Genomic DNA, 17,979 nt, shown 5'->3' with positions numbered 1-17,979 from the left:
TTGCCAATCCATTTTTGTGGTGACAGGTAACGGACAAAGGTTTGGCCGGTTTGGTTTAGGTAAAGCTGCTGACACAAGAGCAGCTTTGCGCAGGGCTAAAAACAGAGCTGGACAAAAACTTATGTACTTTGAGTTATACAAAAATCATACCATATTCCATGATTTTTTCACGTGCTTTGGTAAAACCAAAATATTTGTTACCAAAAAGGCTGAAGGCCATGGTTTGGTATGCCATCGAGCCATCAAATCAATTTGTGAAGTCATCGGAATAAAAGACTTACATGCTAAAGTTGAAGGCTCCACAAACTTACAAAACATTGTCAAAGCCTTCTTCTTAGGCTTACTGCAACAAAAAAGCCATCAAGTCATCGCTGAAGAAAAGCGATTACATTTAGTAGAATTTTCTAAAGGCAACAATGAATTTCCTGTCGTCGTAGCCTCTCCTAAAAATCCTAGGTCTGCAGAAGAAATTAGTCGTGATGAAGTTATAGATTATAATAGATACATTATGAATGATAAAGTTGTTTTGAAAAAGAAAAAATACCCACCGTTCTACGCTAGTATGCCATCTCATACTTTATATTTGAAGAAATGTGAAAAGAGGAGGAACCACGATCTGGTTAGGCTTAATATGTTGGTGGAGCATGGTGAATTAAAGAGTTTTATGACGGATAAGTACCCTGAGTGCAGGCCTGGTTACGCAAAGAAGGAAGAATAATGGACAATTGTAAATAAATAATTTGTTAAAGCAATGCAAAATAATATAAATATAAAGTCATTTTTATAAACGACAGGTATTGTTACTATTTTCATTCAAGTGCAATCATAAGGAATTATTTAATTTGCATGACTTTATAGTTTAATATTTTATACTTTCTTAATATAACTATGTGTCTTTTATTCAAGACGTTTTTGCAAAACATTTGAATTATCGAATTCAATATAAATGTAAAGAAAACAACAGTTACATCAAGTTACAAGTATTCATGTTATTCATGATTTCAGGATGTAATTAAACATTATATTTAAATAGTTTAAGTTAAAAATTTCTTATAGAATAAATGCAATAAAATCTTTTTATTTAAATATTGCTTAAAAAACATTCAATTTAAAATTTGTACTTTTTATTACTACTAATTTACCGTTATAATTGTACATACTAATAATACCACAATTAATGTCCAGAACTATCACCAAGAATAATGAATATTTTAAAAAAATAAACTTGCTGTAGGTGGCATTTTGCCTTGTAGTAAGATACATAAATGATCCAATATGTGGAAATAATTCTGCCCCATAACATAGCGTTATCATGACGACACTATCTTATGCTTGTTTCTTGGTAGTGAAAACTGTGAAAATGTCTATTTGCTGCGCGAAGATTCTGTTATCATAACATTCTACCTTGCTTGTTATATGTAAAATACGCCAGATTGCAGAGCAAATAGAAAGACATTGTCACAGTTTTCACCACCAAGATATAAGCATAAGATAGCGTTCCCATTATTCCAATAATTGTTTTTAATTCATATACGAGCTATCTGTCTAGTTGCCTAATTACCTACCTCTATACACCTGTCCACCTGTCCACCTGTTTACCTGCTTACCTCTCTACTTGTTTGTCAGTTTATCTATCTATCGTGTCTATCTGTCTATCTGCCCACATCTCCCTTTTTCCACTTTTTAACTTGATTATTTGTCTAACTGTCTATGTGCCTACCCGCTTAACGGTCTACCAGTTACAACTCCCAACATTTTCTGCATCTTTTTCCCCATATCTCCGAAACAACTAGACCTATCTTTCCAATAAACTTATCAGTATGTCTCAATCAATAGGAATTGAATTATAGATAAAAGCAGAGATATGTATCGAATGTTTTATGAATCATTCAAATCGGTTGATTTATGCAATGGAAATTGTAGACGAAAATTTGTATCCGCACAAACATCATTTTTTTCTGAGGTTTGCCAAAATGTTCAGGGGCCCTTGAAACGTTGACATGCAAAAAAAAATATTTTCAAGTTATAATAATAAACAAAAAAGCATCCACAATTATGAAACGGCTTGTGTAAGGGTAAGGGTTATACTTTTAAAAAATAGTTTTATATTTAAATTTTATTTGCAAAATTAAATCAAAATTGAGAATGAATTAAACCTAAACCAATATTAAAAACTTAATTCTCTTATATGTGTGTAAGATCTTTCTAAAACTCATCATAGAAATATTGTCTTATTTTATTACTTTTGAGAGAACGGAGTGCCCGATTTGAAAAAATCAAAAAACATTCGATTCGTATTGACGTGGAGACGTGCTGATTAGCTTTTGGCGAGGATAGGTCCAGCGGTTTCGAAGATACGGGGTAAAAAATTACAAGAATTGCAATTTTGAGAATTTTTTATGATTATAGTTTTATAGATCATACAAAATATCACGGCCCTGCGACAAATCGTTTAATTTTTCAGTTTTCAAAAATTAGTATCGTTTTTTTTGGCATTTGTCAAAATTAGATCTTTCATCGACGTTCGCTCTAAAAACGCCGGAACCGATTTCAGACATTTAAAAGCCATTTGATGTATCTCAATGAGGGCTATTGTTTGTCAGTTTTGTGCGACGATCTTCCAAGCCGTTTCTTTGTCATATGGAAAAAGGTGTTAAACTTTTCGTCCACATTTAATCTCATACTACCGAATCAATTTAAAAAAATCAACAACTGTTCGAAAGATATTAGTTGGGAATGATACAGATTAGTTTTAGATGAAAATCTACCGAGCCGTTTTCTTGTAATTAACTGTTGAAAAAAATTTAAGTCGATTTTTATGGAACTTTTTTGGCGATATATATCATGGTCTTATAGAACTTACTGAAATATTACGGCCTTACGCCAAGACGTTCTGTAAAATTAACATTATATGATTTACTTGGTATAACGACAGAGTACTTGGTCTTGATGAACATACTAAACCATTAAAGTCTTACGGAAACAAGTTCAATTACAAAAATTGTTGATTTTTGAAAATTTGCTCTTAGAAAATACTCCGAGTTAACAATTATCGTTTTCAATTATGTGTAATAAATCCACTTGGAATACTTTTATTCACTCATAAATTAATTTCTTTTTTGTTGATTAGGTCGATTCATAGATAAAAGAAGAGTATTTACAGTCGATTATTTACATATATCGGGAAGTTCATGTAAATTGCCTCAAGGCAAAATACCAATACCAACTAGTTTTACAAAATATTGCATATTAATTTGTAGTCTGTTAATATCAGTTGAGTTTATTCCAGTAATATTTCACTTACACACACACGTGTGTCATCTATAGTATAGTATACTCTTCTTTTATCTATGGTATAGTTTTTGTTACTTAAATTATAGTTCGATCCATAGACATGTTCGTAAAGTGAATCACTCGTCAGGTGAAACAAGGAACATTTATAAATAATCAAATTTGCCATTCAAATACAAAACAAGAAATGATGTAGACTGGACACCAATTCGCTCCGAGCGTGACTGCAGCGCCCATGCAGCGCCGTAATAAATATGAACTGATTGGGGCTATCAGTGTGTGTTTTTCATGGGTTTTACATGTTTGTTAAAGAAAAAAGATATTAAATAATTGTTATAAATAATAATAAACAAGATACAGTAATAATGTGAACGCTGAATGTTTATTGAAATTATTAAATTTACTTCAACGTACTTAAAACATAGTTAAGTATAATGATTAATTAAATAAAGAAATGCAGTAAATAATTTTAAGGTTAAGTGCCTCAAAGCTTATGTCATAATCTCGGAATAGTTCTTAATAAAAACATATAATAATGATAAATAGTATTTTATCAATAGAATAAGTAAATAATAAATTAATTTACTCATTTTTTTGGTCAAACTAAAGACTTAGACACTATTATAAAGACATAATTTAGACATTATTATAAAGACAAGACCAAGTTGACAAGTAGGTAGGACTCAATACCTCGACCGATTCACTGCAAATGCTTGGGAACCCACGGTGATCCATCAACACTACAAATATATATTTCGCATTATTTCAGCATTGTATTAATTAAACTGTTTGCAAAATAAACATTTTTTCGCTATGTGATAACTTTTATTTTTCTTTTAATCATAAAATTACAATTATTATATAATAAAATGTAATTAATATATAGATAATAGTTATACATAATCAATATACAATATATAAATATGTATTTTTCATTATTTCAGGCTTGTATTAATTACATTGTTTTACAAAACATTTTTTTAGTAAGCATTAAATTTTGATAATACAACAATTTATTGACTTATAATTTTTCTTTTTGCTAAACATAACAATTTTACAACTATTCATAATACTCCAAATTGTATTTTTATAACAATAAGGTTATGATACTTACTTTATTCTTCTAACCGCTGCGATCCACTTTTCCCGTTGATTTTCTTTCCACTTAGCTGTACAAAATGTATAGAATTTGCAGTCACTTTTTCTGCTGGTATTTCTACAACCCACTACACAACAGATATGGTGGCTCATTTTTAAATATCTTATTTAAATTTGAAATAAATAAATATTTTATGTGTTTTTGTTTAAAATTTTGTTTATAATAGCCCCTTTTAGTGCTCCAAGTTAGCCACTACGAACGCTTCGGTCGATTTGACTTCCCCTTCCATGCTTTCGCACATAGCCAATAGTATGAGAGATGTAAGTTTAAACCTTACAAAAATCTCGCCAAATAATTAAACATTTACTTGTAGCTAACTTAATTTTGTCATTTTCGATTAAGAAAGAGTGTGAACTCAATATGTATTTTTAACTTCCAAAAAAATTGAAAATGAAAATTTTTATATATCTTTACGTTTCAAAACCTTCTGAACATTTTGGTATATAAAATTAAACTGTTGCAAAAAAGGTTGTAAACCACTGAGTTAAAATCATTAGTTTAACGCCATTTTCAAAGATGGCGCCATAATTTCATTCGTCTTTCAAACGTCAAACTTAGTCACACTTCTTATAACCTCAACAGATCGGATTAATAAAACCACCGATAAATAATTAATAATAAAATATATTTTAATATCCAACAAGTGTCGAAATAATAATTTAGTTATGTAATAATTCAAGTGCCATCGTGTAGTGAAATGATAATTGTTAAACAGTAAGTTTTATGGAAATGAAATGTATTGATTTGTTTTGCACAATTTGACAAATTTGTAAATGACTTATAAGGTATAAAATGGTTGATTATATTATAATTTATGTAACATATACTTCTGCGACTTATTTGTGAATGATACATTTTTAATTATTAAAACAAATACTGAGGATTAACTTGCAAAAATACACATATATAACCTTAATAAAACATAATCACTTTTTATACCTTTAATAAAGTCTATTGTGTTGTTTTACAATTTCCTTTTAATAACAAAACTTATGCATATTCTTAAATGACAATTTTAAATGAGATTTTCATATAGGGAAAGTGGGAAATGATGTGATGTATTCATTTATTTAATGATATAATCAGTCTCAAACGTTTTTACTCATCTTAGGTTTATCGACTACCAGTAACATAGTTTTTTATTAATGCAGGAACTATAATAACATATCTATTAAGAAAAAATGCATCTAATTAGAGAAACCATTTTGTTTATATTGTACGAATAAAATGACATATACTGGGATCGAAATTTTTAAAAGGCAACTCACAAAGTTTTTACTCATCTTAGATTTATCGACTGCCTGTAACATAGCCTTTTAATAATGCAGGAACTCTAATAACATATATATTAAAAAAATGCATCTAATTACAAAAACCTTTGACTTTGTTGTACAGATAAAATGATATACATATAAGATAAAGCAATGGTGAGATGGAAATTTTTAAAAAGGCAGTCCACAAATAAATTGCTTGGTTTTATTTGAAACATCAGCATAGAAAGCATGGGCCCAAAGATAAAAGTCATTGCATTCTTTGTCGGGCTCAAATCGAGATAAGAAGTCTTTGCTAATCTCTTTATTTTACCGGTCGATCCTTTATGCTGGTTTTAGATGTAATTACAGTAGAAGTTAGAAGCTAATCACCTTTGACTAGTTTAAATTTTCCTAATACCTTTTATAAACTACCCTGTACTGTCTTTGTGAAATAGTACTATGACATTTTGTCATAGACCTCATAGATTTCCAAAACTGTATAACTTTAATAATAATTATTGTATAATTTAATAATGATTATCAGGCGTTTGAAGGAATATATACTATCTATTAATTTTTGCTCATTTTCTAACAAAATAACATACTTATATAATGGATATGCAGGATAAAATGCACGATTACAGAAAAAATGATAAGAATAATATTTTCTGTAACATCTACTACATCTTGTTCATATATTTTTTATGAGTACAAGATCTTGATGCTTTTTTGCATTATTATTTTAATTATTCTTTGGGGTTTTAATTTCAGTTAGAGCTTAATTAATTAAGAGCTTAATTTTTCACCTTCTTATTATTAACCCTCATTTTGCAAAAGAGTTTTTAGTAATTTTTATACTGATTTTTATCACAAAATATTATTTACTTTTTCACGGGTACGGTACGAGTATTAGTTATTAAATTTTCACTTAAACACTCACATTTTACTCCCAATCTAATTGTCAAACGATTTAGAATGACTTGAAATGCTGTAAACACATAAATTTACCATTACGATTCTTCTTTGGATCTACAATAAATAATTTGTTCTATCTTCTAGAAATGCCTTCCTCGTTGCTATTTGCTCTGAACACCGAAGGACGGATTTATGCACTTTCCACTTCTGGTTCAGTCTGGCGTGAGTTTTTATATCTTGGATTGGAATTTAAAAGACTCTCTGCTGTACCCCATTTTTTGTGGGCTGTTGGGGTTGATAGACAGGTTTATGTTCATGTCCACGGACTAGATGTACCTATAAGAGTAAAGGAAGAGACTTATGAAAATGAGGTAAAAAGTAAAAGACACATTATAAATAAATAAGGAAAATCAAAAAAAACATTCATTAAATCCTGATATATTTTTTTAATAACTTTATATCTATAGATCTATCCACATATGAATCTAGTTTTCTCTCAAACTATCTCTATCTTTCTCTCTCTCGCCTTTTCTCTCTTTTTCTCTATCACCTTTTCAAGTTTTCATCTATCTATCTATCCTTTTCCTTCTCTATTAATCTATCTCTTTCAATTGTAACACTAGAAGAATTTAAATAATTAAATAGAACAATATTCAGCAAATTATAATATAATTTTTATCAAATATAAATCAAATCAAATTCACCCTTGATATATGTTTTTTTATTAGTTTTTTTTTTCAAAATATCTCTATCTTTTTCTCTCTCTCCTTTTCTCGATCTCTTTCTCTATCACCTTTTCACTTTTTTATTTATCTATTTATCGTTTTCTCTCTCTATTTGTCTACCTCTTTCAAATTTAACACTAGAAGAATTTAAATAATTAAATAGAACAGGATTCAGCAAATTATAATCTAATTTTTATCAAATATAAATCAAATCAAATTAAACCTTGATATATTTCTTTTTATTCATATTTTTCTCTATAGATCTATCTACAAATCTAGATTTTTCTCTCAAACTATCTATATCTTTTTCTCTATCTCTTTTTCCGTATCCCTTTCTCTGACACATTTTCACTTTTTTATTCATCTATCTATACTTTTCCCTCTCTATTTATCTATCTCTTTCAATTTTAACACTAAAAAAATGTAAATAATTAAATAGAATAACATTCAGCAAATTAAAATATAATTTTTATCAAATATAAATCAAATCAAATTAAACCCTCATATATCTCTTTCTATTCATATTTTTCTTTATAGATCTATTTATATATCTAGTTTTTTCTCTCAAACTATCTCTATCTTCTTTTCCCTATCTCGTTCTCTATCACATTTTCACTTTTTAATTCAACTATCTACCCTTTTTCCTCTTTATTTATCTATCTTTTTCAATTTTAACACTAGATTATAATATAATTTTTTTTTTAATATAAATTTTATCTTTTCCAGCGATGGTTGCCCCTGGAAGGCTTCAGCAGTCGTCTGCTCCCAACAGATAGGTACCATTTCAGTTCTGTTGATGGACTTGTTGATCGTTCCATTGACCAAATCCGTTTACCTTCGATGGCATGGCAATGGGAAGGAGATTGGTATATTGATACAACATTAGATGGTAATAAAAGACATAATTGTTTTAATGCAAGATTTTATAATTTTGTTAATTATTATTATTTTTTAAGGTCAACCTCTTGAACATGATGGTTGGACTTATGCAGTAGATTTTCCAGCACAGTTTGGACCAAGAAAACAATGGTCATCGTGTGTTCGAAGAAGAAAGTGGTGCAGGAGAAGGAGATACAGTGCTATGGGTGCTTGGTGTGCTGTGGCACCTTTGCATAGAGATCCGACACAGGTAAAAAATTAGGGCATGGAAATTAAAATAGGAATGGGTAGATATTGATTTATGGTGTTTTTTCTCATAAAATTATTTTAAGGCAATTAGAAAATAAAAAAAGATGGAGTACATGATGAGGGTAACCTTTTTGAAATCAGCCTTAGAAGTTACACTTCAATCAAATTATATTACCCAATACTGGGGCAATATTTTTCAAAATTTTTATTGAGCAATATTTTGAAATTTCACATTGTTTCAGGAGCCCTTTATAGATGTGTGCATTGGTGGCACAGAATTAGAAGGTGCTGCACCAGGAACTTTGCTTGTTTGGGCTGTCACTGCACAAGGAAGGGTATGTTAAGATAATGTCTTATATTATAGTATATTGTAAGATAAAAGATTATTCTTGCAATACCAGGTATCCAATATATTCCTAATTACACAAATGTAAAAAAAAATGATTGTTTTTCAGAACATTATTAGTAGTCTTAGCTGATTTAAGCAAATATGTCTTACCGAATAAGATTTATTACATCAAACTTATAATCTGTTGTTATCATCAATCATTAATTGCATAAACTTATAGTATATTATTTTTATATTTTTTATACTGTTTACACAGAATACTAGAAAAAATATATATACAAGATTCATATCTTCCAAAGCAATATAGTCAAAGTACATTTTTGTCCCTGTTTTTACTCAAAAAAGAGTATTGTTTATTCACTAAAAATATCAAAACAACAAATATTAATTTATACATTTTCAATTACACTTTCTTATTAATACAAAACTATACCTAAATTAATTTCATATAGTATTTTATCTTACTCTCCATTAGGTAAAAGGCCAAGAATCATTCTTAACTAAATACCAGGATTTGTACAGATTTTTAGAACGCACTTAAAGTTGAATCTTTCGTCTGTAGTATTTATAATCTCTCATTTTTTTAGGTAATGTTCAGAAGTGGTGTGTCTGCTACCTCACCAGAAGGAAGACGATGGACTTGTGTAGCTACACCAGCAGGTTCTGAGGCTACCAGAGTCAGCGTTGGCAGTACTGGACTGGTATGGGCCGCTTTGTGGTCTGGAAGAGCTTTGGCCAGGGGCGGAGTTACAAGGGATGCTCCCATGGGTAAGGAAATTTAATAAGCCAGAATAAGATTGATGATCTTCTAAAGATTTGCTTATGGCATATTTAAAATAACAATATAAATTATATATTGGTTTGAAATTGAATTACTATCAATGCTTTTACAATTAAAATTACTTTTACAATATTCTGAAGCAAAACATACTAATTTATTTGGACACTTTTAGCATACCATATTTGTCATTTTTGGTCATCATCGGATGCACTTGTCTCATTTATACAAATATTGTCAATATATATTTTATTGATTGCAGTTAATATTGTATATTCTTCTTAATGTTAATTAGCTATGTTATTATGCAATTCCATTAGTTTTTCTATGCAATTATTAATAATTATAATAAACTAAAAATATTTTATTCTTAATTATTATTTGCAGGTGAAACCTGGTTAGAAGTCAAACCTCCTGGTGAAGGTTTGAAAATCACACAAGTAGCTGTCGGTTCAAATTCTGTTTGGTAAGAAATGATATAATTGACAAATATTTAATAATAATTGTAATAATTTTAATATTTTGATTAGTAACACAAAATAAAATTTAAAGTAATGATTAAAATTACTTTCAATATAAAATCTGCACTTAGGTTTTCCAATATCTTTTTTTTTTTTGAGTCATATTTAGTTGACTTCATTTTTACCAAACAATAGTTTTTTAATTCATTTATTTTTGTTATAATTAACATTGTATAATGCTGTATAGTTGAATTGTATTATAGTAATGAGGATTTATCTGTTCTTCTGTTACCTGATTATTTACAAGGCAAGGTATCACCATTTATCAAGTATATTTAAGCATTTAAAATGACCATAAATTGGAATTTGATTCTTACAACTCTGATTCTTGCAACGAATAAGTTTAATCAAAGTATTTTCCTTATTTTGTTTAAAGTACTTTACTTCATTCAACAAAGTTCGTTGACATGTGATTGTTCTCATGGCACACAAATCTTTTTAAATGAACAAAATGAATATTTAAAGAAAAAGCCTGATTCCTTTCATTTTAATTAAAAAACGTACCTGTAGCCCTAGTAAGATAATATTTTATTAAACGTTTAAAACGGGCTTGTAAGAAGTTGCATTAGAAGTTACTCAAAAAAACAAGAGATTGTGCACTGGTTTAATTCTATTGGATTTTTTGTTGATTGATTGAATTATTTAAATTTGTTTCTTTTAGGTGTTTGACCTCTGATAAAAGAGTTTGGTTCCGAAAAGGCATTTCTCCTGGTGGCGGCGAGGAAGGTGCTGTCGGTGCAGGATGGGTAGAGATGGTTGGATCGATGTCACAAATATCAGTTGCTAGTAACGATCAGGTGATTAATATTTATAATAGATGTGATAAAACCTTAAATCGTACAATACTTACAAAACCAGTTATGTATTGATTACAATTTCGTGATTTTAATGTAAGGAATATGTAATGTACATTACGTAACATGATGATACGTAATTAATAATTACACAAATGTTACATAAATTGAAATCAATATGACGTAAAAAAAATTGTGGATCTATAAGCATATATATTACACATATCAAAACTTTTCGAAACTTGATATTTTTGAAAAAAAAAATCAATGATTTTCAATTTTTTATCATTTTAACTTTTTTTATGACTTTTAAAATAAGAGTAATTTTCATTTTGCAATTTTAGTATAAGAAATATGAAACTTATATCACTATATTATATAATAGTTACATAAATGTTACTTCAATTGATATCAAACATATTACGTGAAAAAGTTGTGGAACCTGTTACATACATGTTACATGAATATAAAAATTTTGCAAAACTTGATATTTTTTAAAAAAATCCATGATTACCAAATTTTTATAATTTTCAAACATTTTTCTATGACTTTTAAGATTAGAGTAATTTTTATTTCAGTTTCGTAATTTTAGTGTAAGAAATGTGAAACGAACATTACGTAAGAATTGCATAAATGTTACATAAATTGCAATCAAAAATATTACGTAAAAAAGTTGTGGACACATATATGTTACATGAATATCAAAATTATGCAAAACTTGATACTTTTTGAAAAAAATAAGTGATTTTCAAATTTTTATAATTTTAAAACATTTTTCTAGGATTTTTAAGATTAGTATTATTTTTCAAAATGTTTAATAACAAAATTATTATATTTCAAATCAAATTTTGAAAATCACATTTTACAAATTTTGACTTTATAATGCCAAAATATAATTTGAGACATTTGAAAATAATAAATTAATAAGAGCCTGAAATAATTTTTATTATTGATCACGTTTTATTATAGATAAACAAATACACAAAATTAAATTACTCAATAATATGATTGGAATGTGTTACTGTATAGTAAAGTATTGTTTTTAAAAATATTGTTTTGTTGAATTTTTAATAAAATTAATTTAATATTAGTAATACTTGGGTATTCTATTTTAAATCCACTTGAAAAATTGAAAATGAAAAATTATATCATTGTTTAGATATATTATATCTTTTATTTTATCATAGGTTTGGGGTATCGGAAGCGAAGACAGATGTCTGTATTTTCGATCTGGTGTAAGTGCTACAGATGCAACTGGTAAAAAATGGAGATGTGTCCAGGCCAAACTTCCAATGAGCAGAACACAGAGCATGGCATCTTTGGGTAAAAATAAAACACTAGAAGAACCTCATGATAATTTTCATATTGAAAGGCAAAAAGTAATATTCTTGCTTGGTGCTTGTTATATTTCTTTTTTGTAAAATTTTGATGAGCTTATTTATTTTAATTATTAACTTATTTATATACAATTATATGCTATTAAATCTGAAATAAGTTTTGTTTATTTGTTTTCAGCAAGCAATAATAGCAGACGTAGTGTCTCAGGAAGTCCTCGAGATAAGAAACACCACAGCTTAATGCAATTGGTAAATATCTAAATATCTAAATAAAACCTTAAATCGTATAATACTCACTAAACTAGTCACGTACAATTTCGTAATTTTACTGTAAGAAATATGGACGTACATTACCTAATAATTACATACATGTTACATAAATCTCAACCAAAAATATTACGTATAAAAGTTGTGGATCCTGTTTCACATATGCTGCAAGAATATCAAAATTTTCCGAAACTTGATATTTTGTAAAAAAATCATTGATTTTCAAATTTTTATAAGTTTTCGAACAATTTTTTCTATGATTTTAAGATTAGAGGTATTTTCCAAAATGTTCAGTTACAAAACTATTATATTTTGTTATTAAATCGATTAAATCTATGTTTTTTATAGATTTTTATCAGACTTTTTCTAATTTATGAAAATTTAAATTTAAATCCAATTTGAAAATCATATTCTTCAAATATTGACTTTATGATGCCAAAGTATTATTTGAGACATTTAAAAATTTATAAATACTTGTAATATAAAATTGTAAATTTTTCTTTTTTTATATTTTTATAATCTTTTACATAATAACAAAATGTTTTATACGAGTTGTGTTCAAATTATATATACACTGACTGTTAATAATGTTTAAATATTTTTTCCATTTTAGAATAGGACCAACACCCTAGGTAGTACTCCTGAGCAACATGCTGCATTCTCATTGCAATTAAATGATCTCGAAGAGACTTCTCATTCAGCACCTACTGAACATTTATTATTACATGAAAATGTTGAAAATCAAGATAAACAAAAGTGTCAGACGAATCAACAAACTAATAATATCAGGAAAAATACAGCTAGGTAAATTGACCTAGAATATAAAAATTAACTTGCTGGTAAAAGTTTTCTGTGGGATAGTTGAAAGAAATTTATTATTGAGAGATATGACTACTAATGATATATAGATTATTTTGTAAATAATATTATTTTTGGTTCATTACAGGCCAAGTTCAATGGTTGAAGAATTTTCTGTGACTGCAAAACATTTTGAAACACAATTGAAGAATCCACGAGCTTGGAGCCCTGTCAGAAGTGTTGGTTCAATGGTAAGTGACCTTTGTATTGGAAATTTAGTATCTTATGTTGTATTCTAACAAATTAGTCGACGTTTTCTCAAAAAACCGCTGGATTTATTTAAAAAAATTAAAAGCCATTCAATGTAGCTTGATGAGGACTAGCGTTAGTCAGTTTTTCGCGACGATCAGCGGAGCCGTTTCTTTGTAACTAGCAAAAACAACATTTTTGCCCACGTTTTAGGCCACAATCTTGAATTGATTTTAAAAATTCCAAAATTGTTGGAAGATATTAATTGAAAATCGTGCTGATTTGTTTTTGGTAAAATTGGCCAGGCCGTTTCTTTGGGTTTTAACCCTTTCCACTCGCTAATACCGAGATTCATATGAATTTTACCGCCGGAGCGGCGGCAACCTAGGGATAAGGGTTAATGTTCAAAAAGTGTTTCTTCCTTACAGGTTGGGACTGAAGCAAGTGCAGATGCCGACGTCAGTGTGTTCGATGCAGACTCTTGTGACACAAACAGTTATGCAGGAGGAGTTCCAGGTGATGAGGACGACTGGGCTTCTATGTGTTGGGGCGAGGGCGGTGTCCAGGAGACTCCTGCATGCTGGGATGGAGTAGCTGCTGGGGCCTGTATGGTTGATCCTGCTCATCTACCAAACTGGTAAGGGAAAAAAAGTTAATACTTGCATCTGTCATTCTTATGTCTATCAACCAATTACTTGTAGGTTTATGGAGTCGTCGTCCTCTCTTCCCCAAGTCGAGTTAACCCAACAGTGGCGTCTGGATATCTTGAACTCCTTAAAACAACTCAATGCAACAGTTGATTCCACTGATCCCAAATGGGAACATTACGAAAATGCTGCTGAAGGAGGCTCCTGGACCAAAACTGGTGAAGCCAGATGCTGCCTAAAAGATGACAACATGTTTGCCGACTGTTTGCTTGAGTTGGAATGGTTTGGAGACAGCACTTTGGACAGTGGCAGTCTGACTATACTGAATGCTGATGGAGCCACAACTATGGTAATGGAAATACATTTTTGTTAAAGTTATTGGTTTTTATTGCTGTTTTTTTTCTGTAGATTCAAATCAGTCTATCGGATGTCTGTTGTGTTTGGTGCTGCAGTGAAGCTGGATCTCCGCGTATTGCTTTACAAGCTCCAAGATCTTTGGGACATGGAGCTCCTTCAAATAAACATTCACCACCTCCTGTAGTCTTGCAGTTTTCGGGAGATGCTGATATGGAAGACTGGCTTGCATATCTTACATCAGGTCAGACACAAGTATATTTAATTGAGGTTACATTTTGCTAATTTTATGATTTTTTCCAATGCTATATTTTACGGCTTTTATATTGATTCAAGTCAAGTTTGACACCGAAGTTGAAAAAGTGTTCGATAAAATCGTCGAGCAGTTGTATCAGAAACTGCTTAACTAATTTCAAGTCTCAAAAATTGATAAGCTATGTCTTTTCATCTTTTTTTAGACTAGAGTCCATCAGATCAAGTTTGCTCTCCAGTACATTTTTGTTTTCCTTGATAAAGTCAAGATCCACTTTGTGCATCAGTAGATTCATTATTTCTTTTGCTACTAAAGTTTTGTACTTCACTCAAAGAGTTTTACATTTAGTGCATTTAAATAGATTTTTGCTGGTCAGTAGTTTTTTTATTTCTATTCTAGTTTGTTGTCAAATGAACGAAGCCAGTGGCGGTTCTGGTCCTCGATCCTTGTGGCTGACGACCAGATTGGGCGATGTCTTCAACTTCGACCCGGAACCCTTGGCCAAACAACAGAAGTCTCTGGCGGAGTCTCTTCGAGAACAAAAACTTGTACCAAAATCTGTGGAATCGGTGAAGAAGGATTTAGTCAATATGAATATTAATGTTAACGAAGCATTGCTGAAGAGCGAACAGGAAGACGGAATGATCAAAGCGAGTGAGGAAAATAAAGGTAATAAATTGGTTTGTAAACAATTTTCTTTTACACTTCTTTCATATTAATTCATTGGTTTAAAAATTATAAAATATATGATAAATACACAAGTAAGAATTGCCAATCAATGATTCAGGATGGTACAAACAATACAAATTAACTATCTTATTTGAAATGCTATTTTAAAGTATACCTAGTTTGTTTAGAGTTGTTTTTGTTCCATACAAAAACCTAGGATAAATATTTGTTAAAAAAATTAGTCTTTTACCTCATTCATGATAATCAAATGCTTAAAGATTCATAATCAATATAATAAATCAATGCACTTTTAGCGCACTTACATTAAGTTTCTATCTACAATTAGAATTTTATCCTATCTCTCATTGGGTTATGTGCTTATCCCTTTTTATCTCTTACTATATCTTTCTAAATATCATTATATCCCTTTCTCTCACTATTCTTTATCTTTCTTGATCTCTCACTATATCACTTGATTTTTCATTCTGTCTCTATCTCTCACAATATTTAACATTAATTTTACATGTTCATTCTACCTCTATCTCTCTTTATCCCTCACTACACCTTTCTATCTCATTCTATCCCTTTCTCTCACTATTTTCTGTCTTTCTTGATCTTTACTATATCACTTGATTTTTTATTCTGTCTTTATCTCTTATAGTATCTGACATTAACTATGTTCATTCTATCTCTATTTCTCTTCATCCCTCACTATATCTTTCTAAATCTCATTCTATCCCTTTCTTTCACTTTTCTCTATCTTTCTTGATCTCCCACTATATCACTTGATTTTTTATTCTATCTCTATCTCTTGTAATATCTGACATTAATTATCTATGTTCATGATATCTCTATTTCTCTTTATCCCTCACTATATCTTTCTAAATATCATTGTATCCCTTTCTCTCACTATTCTCTATCTTTCTTTATCTCTCTATATTTTTATTTTTTATTCTGTTTCTATCTCTCATAATATTTAACAATAATTTTCTATGTTCATTCTTCACACTATATCTTTCTTAATATCATTATATCCCTTTCCCTCACTGTTATCTATCTTTCTTGATCTCTCACTATATTTCTTTATTTTCTTATTCTGTCTCTATTTCCCATAATATCTAAAATTAATTTTCTATGTTCATTCTATCTCTAGCACTCTTTATCCCTCACTATATCTTTCTAAATCTCATTCTATCCCTTTCTTTCACTTTTCTCTATCTTTCTTGATCTCCCACTATATGACTTGATTTTTTATTCTATCTCTATCTCTTGTAATATCTGACATTAATTATCTATGTTCATGATATCTCTATTTCTCTTTATCCCTCACTATATCTTTCTAAATATCATTGTATCCCTTTCTCTCACTATTCTCTATCTTTCTTGATCTCTCTATATTTTTATTTTTTATTCTGTTTCTTTCTCTCATAATATTTAACATTAATTTTCTATGTTCATTCTTCACACTATATCTTTCTTAATATCATTATATCCCTTTCCCTTACTATTATCTATCTTTCTTGATCTCTCACTATATTTCTTTATTTTTTTATTCTGTCTCTATTTCCCATAATATCTAACATTAATATTCTATGTTCATTCTATCTCTAGCACTCTTTATCCCTCACTATATCTTTCTAAATCTCATTCTATCCCTTTCTTTCACTGTTCTTTATCTTTCTTGATCTCTCACTATATTTCTTTATTTTTTTATTCTGTCTCTATTTCCCATAATATCTAACATTAAATTTCTATGTTCATTCTATCTCTAGCTCTCTTTATCCCTCACTATATCTTTCTAAATCTTATCGTATCCCTTTTTCTGACTATTTTTTATCTTTCTTGATTTTTCACTATATCACTTGATTTTTTATTCTGTCTCTATCTCTTATAATATCTAATAACATTAATTTTTAACTTCTCGTAGGGTAAGTTATAATAATTGCAAATTTTTATATATCTTAACGTTTCAAAGGTTTTTGAACATTTTGGCATACCCTAGAAAAATGGATATATGTGTGTGTGTTTGTGTACGGACATAAATTTTCGTCGACGATTTCGGGAACAGTTCAATCGATTTGAATAATTCAAAAAACATTCGATTCCTATTAATAAGGACGCGTGCTGATTAGTTTTTGGCATAGACAGGTCTAGCCGTTTCGAAGATACGAGGCAAAAAATGTCTAAACGGTAACTCAGTTTTTAAGAGAACGGAGCGTCCGATTTTAATAATTCAAAAAACCTTTTATTTGTGTTGATAAAATGAAGAACTGATTAAATAAGTTTAAAAATGTCATTTAAAAATGTTTATTGGACATATGCACATCAAATTATCAGTTATTTTATAGAGATGTTAATAATGTGCAAACATTTGTGTAATCTTTTTGGGTTTTGTACCAAGATTTTTAATTACGGTACGGGAAGTACCAGCAATTGCCGTAAGGCACGATGCCACGCACCCGACTACTCCATGTTCTTCAATATATCTCTAT

The 17,979-nt window shown here is 29.3% G+C and overlaps 2 protein-coding genes across 2 annotated transcripts in view; both read left to right on the top strand.

The window, feature by feature from the left end:
- Nucleotides 1–13: 13 nt before the first annotated feature.
- On the top strand, nt 14–718 carry LOC113391310 (28S ribosomal protein S5, mitochondrial-like; the record flags this gene model as incomplete). Its single annotated transcript, XM_026627253.1, has 1 exon — nt 14–718. A coding segment is annotated over one exon (705 nt), but the record flags the coding sequence as incomplete, so codon positions are not given.
- Nucleotides 719–6,764: 6,046 nt separating this feature from the next.
- The window catches only part of LOC113391309 (tectonin beta-propeller repeat-containing protein-like), a 16,257-nt gene continuing 5,042 nt past the window's right edge, over nt 6,765–17,979 (top strand). The window contains exons 1-15 of the mRNA XM_026627252.1: nt 6,765–6,989; nt 8,070–8,232; nt 8,300–8,472; nt 8,714–8,806; nt 9,408–9,588; nt 9,986–10,064; nt 10,781–10,916; nt 12,101–12,236; nt 12,429–12,499; nt 13,131–13,321; nt 13,464–13,566; nt 13,993–14,201; nt 14,266–14,560; nt 14,620–14,809; nt 15,218–15,487. Of these exons, the coding sequence (XP_026483037.1) occupies nt 6,765–6,989; nt 8,070–8,232; nt 8,300–8,472; nt 8,714–8,806; nt 9,408–9,588; nt 9,986–10,064; nt 10,781–10,916; nt 12,101–12,236; nt 12,429–12,499; nt 13,131–13,321; nt 13,464–13,566; nt 13,993–14,201; nt 14,266–14,560; nt 14,620–14,809; nt 15,218–15,487 (2,515 nt within the window). The remainder of the gene's footprint in view (nt 6,990–8,069; nt 8,233–8,299; nt 8,473–8,713; nt 8,807–9,407; nt 9,589–9,985; nt 10,065–10,780; nt 10,917–12,100; nt 12,237–12,428; nt 12,500–13,130; nt 13,322–13,463; nt 13,567–13,992; nt 14,202–14,265; nt 14,561–14,619; nt 14,810–15,217; nt 15,488–17,979) is intronic.

This window comes from Ctenocephalides felis, unplaced genomic scaffold, assembly GCF_003426905.1.
Source record: "Ctenocephalides felis isolate EL2017-DRISC unplaced genomic scaffold, ASM342690v1 CF-g0.4_SCAFFOLD_00845, whole genome shotgun sequence".
Lineage (NCBI taxonomy): Eukaryota > Metazoa > Arthropoda > Insecta > Siphonaptera > Pulicidae > Ctenocephalides > Ctenocephalides felis.
Note: the sequence above shows the minus strand (reverse complement) of the source record. Positions and strands in the feature narration are given on the sequence as shown.